General features: G+C 39.3%; 1 protein-coding gene across 2 annotated transcripts in view; it reads left to right on the forward strand.

Moving 5' to 3' along the window:
• Window positions 1–4099: 4099 nt before the first annotated feature.
• Window positions 4100–12914, forward strand: part of ipo11 (importin 11) — a 126240-nt gene continuing 117425 nt past the window's right edge. For both annotated transcript variants that reach the window (XM_062417788.1, XM_062417789.1), the window contains exons 1-2: window positions 4100–4219; window positions 10351–10500. In XM_062417788.1, the coding sequence (XP_062273772.1) occupies window positions 10363–10500 (138 nt within the window). In that variant the 5' untranslated portion in view covers window positions 4100–4219; window positions 10351–10362. The remainder of the gene's footprint in view (window positions 4220–10350; window positions 10501–12914) is intronic.

The following is a 12914-nucleotide window of genomic DNA, read 5'->3' on the forward strand; positions in this document are numbered from 1 at the left end:
GATGTTTCTGAGTGAATTTGAAGTCGGTCGGATTAAATCTCTAGGAGGAGTTCGTAAAAGTACGAGGCATGGAAAATGCCAAAATGGCACGAGTATCCAGTAGGTGGCGCTATGGAGCTAACACAGTATTGATGCATAGACGTGTTCAGGGCGGTACCCTCTACATGCATGATTAATTTGGTGTAGATCGGACGATGTCTGTAGGAGTTCTAAGGACTTCCTGCTTTTTGGCGAAGGATCGAATGGCGAAGGAAATTGTCGGCACCGCCACGCCCAAACCGAATCCCTAATCAGAAAGATTTTGATAAATTTTCATCTCCAATGTCTCAAGCTGTTTCTGAGTGAATTTGAAGTCGGTCGGATAAAATCCCTAGGACAAGTTTGTTAAAATACGAGGCGTGGAAAACGCCAAAATCGCACATATTTTTCAAAATGGCCGACTTCCTGTTGGAGTGACGTCATGGGCACCGTAGACTTTTTTGTGCGTCTGGACATGATACATATATATACCAAATTTCGTTCATGTACGTCAATCTGTCACATTTTTATATTCGTTAGGGGGCGCTATTGAGCCATTTTGAGACGGACATTTTGGTGAACCATAAAATATCGAATTTTTCGCCGGGTCTGATGTGCGCGCAAATTTTTGTGAGTTTTGGGGCACTTTTAGGCTGTCAAAAAGGCGTTTGTTTTAATTAATAATCTCTACGATTACAATAGGGCCTGCGCACTGTAGTGCTTGGGCCCTAATAAACAACACCCTCTTTTTCAGTTTTGCAAAAGGAGCATTTGTCATCTGTTTCTAAAAATCTAGGAAGGTCATTGGTTGGATAGATGTTATGTAATATTTTTCGATGTAATTTGGTTGACTCTACATCAACTTATGTCTTTAAAGTGAGAATACCAGAAACATTTTCCACTTGGTGTTACTTTCCTAGTGGTGTAAAAACACTCTCTGATATGTTTGTTGGTACATTTCTTACTCATAAACTCAGTGCCATCGATATAAAGCTTAAATTGATGTTGCTTTTATAGCCTTTCAACAGTTTTAATAATCCAACTTAACTACTTAACCATATTCTTTGGGCTTGATAGGAAACACTGGAAAGCAGTATAGGTCAGTAGTTGACCTTTATCATCAAGAAGGTCCTTTATAAAGACATTTTTTATGTCAATCCAATTATGTAAATAGAGATCATTTTTTAAATTAATATATCAATTGTTCCACATTATTGAAATTATGTGAATAACACGGTTTCCATGCCATCAGAGCTTGTTGTAATTACACATCAATAAAACATTTCAGACCACCTATTACTTTGAATATGTTGTGAGGGATGAAATACCACAAATAATTGGGTGCTTTTAAACATTCTTTTAACTATTTCACCTGAAAGGTATTATTTAAGTTCACAAAGTGAAATACTTCAAAGCTTACGCCAGCATTGGATCCAGAGAGAATCACCTTCTTTAGATGATGATGTTTATTTTTCCACACAAAGTTGGTGAATAAGTTAATGTTAATGTTTTTACATGTTGAGTCCAAAACATAGAGAGAAGGGGAGCAGGTTGGACAAATCTTGAAACTTCTTCAGCTTTAGTCAGCAGAATCCTTCCTAAAATTTGTATTATTATTATTATTAGGGCCCAAGCACTACAGTGCGAAGGCCCTATTATAATCGTAGAGATTATTATTATTCGTCTGACGGAACAAACGCCTTTTTGACAGCCTAAACGTGCCCCAAAACTCACAAAAATTTGCATGCACATCAGACCCGGCGAAAATGTTTATATTTTATGGTTCGCCAAAATGTCGGTCGCAAAATGGCTCAATAGCGCCCCCTAACGAATATAAAAATGTGACAGATTGACGTACATGAACGAAATTTGGTATATATATGTATCATGTCCAGACGCACAAAAAAGTCTATGGGACCCATGACGACAGGAAGTCGGCCATTTTGAAAAATATGTGCGATTTTGGCGTTTTCCACGCCTCGTATTTTAACGAACTTGTCCTAGGGATTTTATCCGACCGACTTCAAATTCACTCAAAAACATCTTGAGACATTGGAGATGAAAATTTATCAAAAACGTTCTGATTAGGGATTCGGTTTGGGCGTGGCGATGCCGACAATTTTCTTCGCCATTCGATCCTTCGCCAAAAAGCAGGAAGTCCTTATAATCATGGCCGTAGCTACCATTGAGGACACCGAGGTCATGTCCTCTGTATTTTTTTCTTGAAGTTTCGTTTTGTTGTGAAGTGAAAATAGCCGACGAGACAATTATCCTTGCATCAACGGACCGTCACATGACTCGTACTTGCAGATACCGCTGCCATGTCAAAACCAAAGTAATTGGCTATAGCCAGCGGCGGAGTGAGGCAATAAAATCCCCTGGGAATTTTTTCACCGGCCCCGACCCCGGTGTTTTGTCCCAACTGGTTTCCAATTTAACTGGTTTCCTTACCGAATAGCTGCAGCTGTGTTGCGCTTCCGTCAGCAGATTCGTCACAAATTCACAAATATTCAAATATACAGCATATTACTGGAGATTTTTAAGTCTCAGTTATATAGTGCTCACTTCCAGAAACATATCTACTGCAGTACATGTTGAACTGCGACTTGAAAATCGCCAGAAATAAGTTTTCTACTTTTGTGAATTGGACTTGACCCGATTTTTCAAACTGTTCATTCATTGGACGAGCCCTTTTCTCCCAGTAGGCCATGCTCCATTCCACATTTTAAGAACAAAAAAAGAAAATAATATATTGCAGTTATAATTTCTAAATATGCAACCATGGAAGTTGTAGAATACTGAAATAGGAGTTGATTTAAGTTGCAAAATTGGAAGTGATGAGAAAGAACTGGAGCACAAGAGTGAGCATGACTGAGAAATGCACAACAAGAAAGCGTTATAAATACATCATGGATTACTTCCACTCTATAAAAGGTGTGGTCTTCTTTTTGACCTCGGTATTTGAAAAGTCCTGGCCACGGCCTTGCTTATAACTTCTACAGACATCGTCCGATCTACACCAAATTAATCATGCATGTAGAGGGTACCGCCCTGAATACGTCTATGCATCAATATTGTGTAAGCTCCATAGCGCCACCTACTGGATACAGTAGCGCACCCTAGAAAATCAAAAACCATACTTTAACGAACTTGTCCTAGGGATTTAATCCGACCAACTTCAAGTTTGCACAGAATCATTTTGACACATTGGAGATGAAAAGTTATCAAAAACGTTCTGATTAGGGATTCGGTTCCGACAATTTTCTTCGCCATTCGATCCTTCGCCAAAAAGCAGGAAGTCCTTATAACTCCTACAGACATCGTCCGATCTACACCAAATTAATCACGCATGTAGAGGGTACCGCCCTGAACACGTCTATGCATCACTACTGTGTTAGCTCCATAGCGCCACCTACTGGATACAATAGCGCACCGTAGAAAATCAAAAAAAAATTGAGCCCCTCAACTCAGATTGACATAGATAAACGAAATTCGGTACACATATGTATCATGTAAAGACGCACAAAAAAGTCTCTTGGACCCATGACGTCACTCCAACAGGAAGCCATTTTGAATCAAATTTGCGATTTTGGCGCTGTTTGTTTTCATTTAACCTGGAAGATGCGTCACGGCAAGTCTCGCTCATTCGTGGCGGGGCAGGGGAGCTTGGGCCCGGTCATCGCTACTTGCAGCTTTAATTATTATTGTTTTTCCTTGTTTCTGATTGTATGTTTTAATGTTTCCAATTTTTACTATTTGGATTTTATTTTTTAAATTTCAATATTTTCATGTTCTTTGTTTCCCATTATCACTGCTAAATGATTGTTTTTATGTAAAGCACATTGAGTTGCCCTGGGTATGAAATGCTTGCGCTATATAAATAAAGCTGCCCTGCCTTGCCTTGCCTTTTTTGGAGCCACACATTTAATATAATTTTAGTCTTTTTCAGTTTGGTAGAGAAATACAGTCGTTGTTGCTCCATGCAGTCTTTACAAACATGAAAAGAGGGAGAGATGAAGTGGGAGGGAGGAGAGGAGACTCATACGTCATCAGCCTGCGCCTATGCTTGCTGTGTTACTCGCGCCATTCCTACAAGCGTGTGTTTCCATCATCTCCCATCACATTTACCACAGGCAGAGCTTTACCATCCACTGTTACAAGCACAGACTCTGGTCCCCCCCCCCCTTCGTCATTCTTTTAGGTGAGTCCAGTTTTATATCCCTCTAGTGCTGTTAGTTGCTTATTTGCGAAGGGAGAGACGTGATTCTGCATCAGTGACATTGTCGGCCCTTTGTTTCGGCATTGAATAAGTTTAGCTTGCTAGCTAGCCCAAAAGTTAGCTTTGGTGTTGGGGTATGTACGATTGTTGAGTTAAGTGTCGCTGTTCATTAGTGAGTGGGGCGTTTGCTTTGCTTGTATACTAGGTGACACCCAAAGAGTGGGCCACTAAGAAAACCTGACCTCCTCTGCTAATGAAACTCAGGTGTGAATCACAATAATGGCAATGTATTGATGCAGTGGCCGCTACCTTGTGACACCTCTACCATTGAGCTTGTTTTTTTTTTGGGGGGGGGGGGGTTTCTCTGTGCTTCAAACATAAACGAACCCACTTCATACATACGTCCCATAGCAGATGTGATAGTTTCCTGACGCTGTAATCTGTATACAAGCAGCGTTTTCTAAGGTTTGCTGTGATTGAAGCATGTCGCACGCATATACAACTGGATATTGTAAAAAAGGCCCAGGTACGGGATAACTTTGCTTTAGTCAAACACATCTCAGTGTTGAAAACGTTTTAATAATTGGTAGAGCTAACGTTATCAACATTCAGTGTGTCATAGCTTGTTCACTCTGCCAGCTATTTGACAGCTAGGCTAGCGGTGTTGGCAGAGGCCATGGCATATGCAAAACACAGTTAGCAGGTTTAGCTACATAACAACATCACTGAACGGTCTGTGTCAACGGTGCCTTGTATGTTACTAAGCTCCCTGTTACAAAATTAAGTACATTTGCTCTGCGACTTTGAAAATAGCAGACTGTCAATGACCAAGTTTCATGTTGTGAATTGTGAGCACAGGTGCTACTTAGAGTTGCTGGCCTTGTCAAAGTAAGGTATGAACAGGCTGAACAGGTGCACAGGTGTGGGAACGTCACACTTTTAATTAGGCAGTGCAGTCTATATGAAATCAGGCAATAGGACATTTAAAATAGGATATTTTTTGCATGTCATACTAGGAAAAGCACAGGTCTAAATAATAAAATTAATAATGGCTAAATTCTGACTTTTGCATGCATGATGACTTTTTGTCACACTGTCATGGCTTACTTACACACTTGAATAGAACAGAGCCATTGTTAATGTTATTAATGAAGGCCCATCCAAACCAAGAACAATAACTATAACGATAACTATAAATGTATAGTTTTAAAAATTATTTTAACTCCAGTGGATGGTGGAGTTCACACCACAACTATAACGACAATGACAGCAGTGAACAATATCTTTGGGATCACTTTCAGATAAACACTGACAGCCAATCACAATCCTTCCCATAAACCATACAGCATGATGAAGTCTACACCCAGCCTGACATTTATGGTAAAACTTCAAAACCTGAAAGTATATTTTTTTATTTTGGAAACTGACTGATGACTTTATTTATTTTAATGCAGCTTTGCTTCTCTCTCATCATGGACTGACGCGCTATAAATTGGAGCAGGATGACACCCAGAGGTGATTTCTGTAGAGAGGTTCTTATTATTACAAAGATGCTGGAACTTTGTTCTCTATTATAATGTGAAAAACAACAAAGGTAGCGGATCTTAAAGACTTACGATCTGTGTTCATACTGTGTGTTACTTCCACAGCAGTGCACTTCTGCACATCAAGCTTCATCATCTGCTGCTGTCGGTCGGGTCAGTCAGTCTGTCTCTATTGGTCTGTAAATACTGAAACATCACAGCAACTACTGTCGGAAATACTTCTGAATAACACACTGAATCACCACCCGACTGTGAACCTTTCTGGTTTTCTTTTTTATTTCTCCGTACAACATACAGCAGTAACAGGTCATCAATAATCAATTTTCATTAGCTGCAGACACTGTTTGAATGCTTGGCACAGCTGTTTACAAGACTTTAGCATTTATAAGTGTGGATGTTCACATTCTTGTCATTATATTTAAAGTTATCGCTCTTAGTATGGACGACCCTTATCACCTGCCCTTGTCTTACAACAACAAGTCAAAATTTCTGCTGTGAAAACAGCCTATAATTCCACAGATCTAGTGGACTGCTGGAGAAGCAACACCAAAATGAATTGACTACATTTCATCTGCTGTATGCATGGTGTACAAGTATGGATATCCTATTTGCCAGAGAGACATGTTTTGACACAGTTTTAAACTGACAAATTGACCATGCACATGGATTCTGGGCAGATTTGCAGGTGACAGGAGGCACCTTAAAGTGACTGCCTGACCTTAGGAGGGTGAGCTCACTTAGTCGTAGTGGCAGGTAGTAATGGCACTTCTGGTGACACCTGCAGCTGTTTGTGGAACCGTGACATCAGCATAACATAACAGCAGTTTTCCCATTGCTTAATCACATAGGCTATAGCTGACAATGGGTTAGTATTTTACAATAGCATCCTTCAAAACTGATTGGTATCTGTCGGAACAGCAACACAAGCAGCGGAAGTCAACATGTCATCTCATCTGTAGCTTGCACAACACCTGTAGCTGCCAGTGTGATTCTGGCTCACTGGCAGCTGCCACAAACACCAGCAGCTAATGGGGAATCTCACTGGCAGCTGCAGTGGCAGATGAGGATGCCGCTGGAAGTGCAGTTTCTAGCTGCCTCTGCCACTATTTGAGCCAGGCCTTGTTACTTAAAGGCCTGAACAGACAAAGCACTTTTTGCAGTTTGCAAATTGTGAGGTACATCACACTGCCTTTTTTGTGGCCTACAATTTAAAAAAAGAGCAGCTTGTCTTTTTTATTGTTGCTAAGCAACCACCTAATCACCTGTCTTTAGCCTAATTGTTACTTTGCTGTGAAGTAAACTCACTCCAGGCCTGATGTTTTCTGTTTAAATCATGGTAACTACAGTCGATAAAGTCATATAACTCGTCCAATCCAGCAACAGCCACCACTAGTTTGTCCTCAGGGACTGTTATCTCCACTTGTTGTTGTCACTACCACAGAAAGCCTGCCACTTAATGAATCTGAATGGACATTGGGTGCTTTTCCCTTCTGATTAGGAGGTTTTTTGCAACTCGAGGCATTCAGGGTACTCCTGCAAAAATGCAACGCGCTCAGCCACACAAAAGTAGCAAGCAAAAAGCTTCACTCTCATTGAAAACAATTACAAAAAGCTGCCCCAGGCTGCTAAAATGTTCTTTGTCTTATTTGGGCCTTGAGGGTCTTGCAGTAACAGTGTCAGCAATGAGAATTTCCATGCAAGTCATATGAGTGAGTGAGTGAGAAATAAAACCAAACTTAAGTGTGTTAATGTGTAACGCAGCCATGGTTGACATAGGAAAAGCACACGTTGTATTTTAGTTAATGGAGTGACATTTTGAAAGTTTATCCCACTTATAAGGATGGATGTTGTTAGGATTTTCAACACTATTACTCTTATTGATTCTCCTTATTGGTTCGTTCTCATTACTAATTGTTTTTTAAACATTTATATTATTTTAAAAGAGAATAAACATCATAACAGGAACAGATTTGATTTATATGTCAAATATAACTAAATATTTTTTTCTACAGTAGCAAGTAATGTTTACAAAGCAGTGAAAGTACTGCATTTGTACGTGTATTGTGTATGTTTGTTGATGGTTTGATAAACTATTGGCTTTTTACTTTCAAAGATTTTATTGCACTTAAAGTAACACGTTTTATTGTCATCAGCTTGAGTAAAACACTGTCTTTCAGCTCACCTGGTTCATTGTTTCCACCTCCATTGGCTTTTCTGTGAGTGAGAGAGTGTGAGAGCGAGCGAGTGAGTGAGAGAAAGTTGAGCCCTGCCTTTGGACACTAACACAGACAGCAGAGGAGCCAGAAATAAAGTATAGATAAAGTAAGAAAAAGGTACAGATAAAATAAATGACCATGAAAAGACCCCAGTTTCTTAGAATTGTAGAATCTGTTCCAATTCAGCTCTGGATTTCAGCGGGCAGCCCTACCTACCTGTAAAGTTTGGTTTGAAAACTGATCTTGGTGTTTTGCTCATTCTGAGGTTTGAAGACAGCCGGTCCAAATTCCACAGCTGTGTGCCAAAATACTCATAAAACCCGAGATATGTTTTGCCAGATTAGCTGTTGTCATTCAATTCTTAGGACAAGTATAGACCTGCTATCACTGAACATTGTCTCATCTGTAAATTACTAATACACATTGTCTGCTATGAGTTAGAAACCAATACTACAATACAATGTGATCACAGAACCAAGAAGGGATGGAGAAAAAAAAGGGCACCGTGCAGAAGGATAACAATTGAACTCCTATGTCATGCTCTGCCCATCTTATCTATACAATTATCTTTTACATCTGCTGGTTAATTCATTCGTTCTGGATCAATGCCAAATATAGTCAATTAGGTGAATTTGCATTCTTGACACAGTCAGCTATCAATTTTACAGTGTTTAGATTAGGATTTTCCTACCTGTGTTATTAAGTACTTAATTAAATAAATACATTTTTTTGATCGTATTTGTGGTATAATGTTTATATGGAACATAGAGAAACCTGGTTATTCATATCGCTGCATACATGATTATGATACTATACAGGTTTCTGTGAAAACTGCCCCATTATTTCTGCTCTTTGGTCACATAGATATACAGTTCTTACAATGTCAGGTCACAGGACATTTTAACATTGGCTGTACCACATGTTCACACTGAGCACGGAAAAACATCATGCTCTGTACAGAAAACTCAATGTCTTGAAACTAAGATTTGTTTACATGCATAAAAATAGGGACACTTAACACCATAATTGTGCACGTAAACACTCAGCTGTTGCATTCCAGTTTGCAGGTGGCTTTTCTGTCTGCTGTTGTTTTATTGGGGTAATAATCCCTTTGGAGGCTCCCTCACAGTGTACAAGAGTAGGCCACCAGTGATTTAAACACACTCCATTAATCTCATTAAGAGTAGATTAGTACTGCTCCTCTAATAACAGGACAATACCTTCATAGAGAGTCTTCTCAATAGATTTGTTTTGGAATTAATAATTCATGGACTGTTTATTAAAACAATCGGTCTCATTTATGTAACAACATTGGTGGCCAAGGTACTATTACTGACTGCTTGTATTAAGATGGCCAGAATGCCGATGCAATTACAGAAACACAAGTATTTGGCACTGAACTGTAGATGGCAGTGTTGCTTAGTCTCCCCCCTCACTACTGAAAGCTCAGTTCTACTACACTACCTCTGCCGGTCTCTCCCTGCTGACACTCAGTTGCTCAGGAGAACTCTTGGCTTACTAAAATAATCTGGCTGCTTTGTAAAAAGATTGTTTTCTTTTCGTGCTTTGAACATAGTTTGTACATATCTGGAATGAACTGCCTCTTCGAGTTCCTGCCTGCAGAATCTTGACACCATTAGCTGACATAAACAATATGTATTTTGTAGTTTTCAAAGCGTTTTGTTTCTTTTAATTGAGAATTCACTCAAAGCTGTTTTTTTTTTTTTTGTGGGGGAGAAATAAACAACCCTGCTGTTTTTCTATTATTGACAAGCGCTTCGGGAAATGTGAAATATGACCTCCATAAGAAAGGATTCATGATCCAAAGTAGGTCTGGTTAGGCGATAGTTTATTATTCTATCTGAGAATCCCTTTTTTGAGGCACAGAGAGGACTGACTCAGGTACTTCTTTTGAAAGTGAAAAACACCTTTTGGACCTGTGAAGCTGGGGTGCTTGAATACTATCTGGGACAGATAACAGTTCTTGAGTGGTAGAGATGACTGCCAGTGTTTCTATCAGGTTAGCTTTCTTTTATTCAGAAGGATTTGTTTCTTTCTCACTATGGCTGACAGTGATTTCAGCGCTGCTTGATCTACAGTAAAAATCGGGAATAAAGGGATAAAGCCAGAGCAAAAAAGAACAATCCTTGTTCTGACTTTTTTTGTAGATGTAATTGAATGCGTCAGCTTTCAGTTGATGCTATTTATATACTATTTTTCCCCACGATGCAACTATTTTAAAAGTTTTTTTTCCTCCTGATAGATTGAACTCCAGAACTTTTCACAAAAGCAATAAAACTCTTCTCTTGTGTGTTTCTTTCTGCTCCCTCTCCCGCCTTGTGTTTCTCTCTAGATATATCCAGCTATGGATATGGACAGTGCCAGTTCAGTGGTGCTGCAGACCTTAACCCAAGCTACCAGTCAGGACACAGCTGTGCTGAAGCCTGCGGAGGAGCAGCTCCGACAGTGGGAGACTCAGCCAGGCTTCTACTCTGTTCTTCTGGTGAGGGAGGATATCAAATAATGAGAATAAATCCAAAGAAGTTAAAACTATTTCAATTTCAATTAGTTGAAATCTTAATGAATGTGATGATTTTCCAGAAAAGCAGGGTGCCATTGGGTTTGTCAAATTTTAATGCACTGTAAGTTTTGAGTTTTTAACTTAATTGAAACAATGATAGAGGAGTCTGTCTTTGTAGATTACTTAGTAATAGAAGGGGAATATATCTACCTAACAATAGCAGATTTGAGGGTGTATGTATTATGTTCATGTGTGACAATCCTGGCAAATTTACACAATTACTGTAATCAAAGCAACAGAGCATAGGATTGTGAGTGTTAGGAAAACAGTAAGAAAGTGGGCAGCTGGGGATTTGATGTGTTAAAGGAATACTCAAAGCTTTGCTGAATACTTCTAATTTATTCACAGATATTTCAACAATACGTGGTCTCTCAAGGGTTAAGACCAAATGTGATCGAAATGTTGACAGTGCAATAAATTAATTTGCCAGAGCTAAGTAATGTTCCACTGCAGTAGATTCCAGGTGAAAATGGGAAAGCACATTTTATTGTAATCATCAAAGGATAAATCTAGACAAAAAACGAGTTCCACAAAAAGATCAAAAGCAGCAATGAATTGATGACAAATACTAACAAATACTGTCAACCAAAGCCATTGACCTCCATTATGTCATTACAGTAAACACATTTACTATAAATCATTCCCATTGCATTTGCTATATAGTACATACGGTAAGTGAAACATGACATTTTTGTCTTGCTTTGACATAGCAGTAGATGATGTTCCTGGTTACATTTTTGTTTTGTGTAGCTGCCTTTGATGGCATGGCACAAATTAATCAGCCCAAAGTGCACAATGTGCTCTGTCTTGTTTAATTTAGGAGAATTATTTATCTGTACATTACTAGGCAAGGCAAGGCAAGGCAGTTTTATTTATATAGCGCATTTCATACACAGTGGCAACTCAATGTGCTTTACATAAAACAAACATTCAACAGAATTTTTTAAAAAAAAAACATGGAATTTGAGAAATAAAAATACAACCCAATCATAGTACACACGTACATACCCCCCCCCCCCCCCCACACACACACACTAATAATAAAAACAAAGTACAGAAACATAGAAAGAGAGAGAAATAAAATACTATAATAGAGCATTAAAAATAAGATTGCAGCATAAAATAATGATTTGCTTTAAAATCATTAAAAGGACATAGAGTGCAAATGAAAGATTACAATTTAAAGTGCCTTGAAAGAGCTCAATCATAAGCACAGGAGAAGAGAAGTGTTTTTAACCTGGATTTAAAAATATTCACAGTTGGGGCTGATTTCAGTTCTGCTGGTAGCTTGTTCCAGTTGTGTGCAGCATAACAGCTAAAAGCTGCTTCACCATGTTTAGTTTGAACTCTGGGCTCCACTATCTGACCTGAGTCAGTAGATCTCAGAGCTCTACTGGGTTTATATTGTACTAACATGTCATTCATGTATTCTGGACCTAAACCATTCAGTGATTTGTAGACCAGTAGCAGAACTTTAAAATCTATTCTATAGCTGACTGGGAGCCAGTGTAAAGACTTTAGAACTGGAGTAATGTGCTCTGATCTCTTTGTTCTGGTTAAAACTCGAGCTGCAGCGTTCTGAATGAGCTGCAGCTGTTTAATGCTTTTTTGTGGGAGTCCAGTCAGAAGACCGTTACAGTAGTCTAGTCTACTGGAGATGAAAGCATGAATAAACTTCTCCTGGTCTGTTTGGGACATAAAACCCTTCACTCTGGATATGTTCTTAAGCTGATAGAAGGCTGTTTTGGTGATTGATTTGATATGACTGCTAAAGGTCAGATCTGAGTCTATCAGCACGCCAAGGTTTCGGACTTGGTTGCTAGTTTTTAGAGAGAGTGACTCGAGATGTTTACTGACAGCAATCCTCTTCTCTTTATTGCCAAAAACAATTACCTCAGTTTTGCCCTGATTTAATTGAAGGAAATTTTGGTTCATCCAATTTGTTAGTTGCTCTAAACAGTGACACAATGACTGTATTGGACTGTAGTCATCCGGGGACAGTGCTAGGTATATCTGCGTGTCATCTGCATAACTGTGATAGTCTACATTAGAGTTCTGCAGAATTTGACCCAAAGGCAGCATATATAGACTGAACAGAAGGGCTCCAAGAACCGACCCCTGAGGAACTCCACATGTCATAGCCACTCGATCGGATTCATAACTTCCAATGGTCACAAAATAACTCCGCTCCTCCAAGTAGGACCTGAACCATTCTAGGACTGTTCCGCTGAGTCCTGCCCAAGTTTCCAACCTGTTCAACAGTATACTGTGATCCACAGTGTCAAACGCAGCACTGAGATCCATCAGGACCAGAACTGACACCTTGCCTGAGTCAG

This window comes from Scomber scombrus, chromosome 4 (genome assembly GCF_963691925.1).
Source record: "Scomber scombrus chromosome 4, fScoSco1.1, whole genome shotgun sequence".
NCBI lineage: Eukaryota > Metazoa > Chordata > Actinopteri > Scombriformes > Scombridae > Scomber > Scomber scombrus.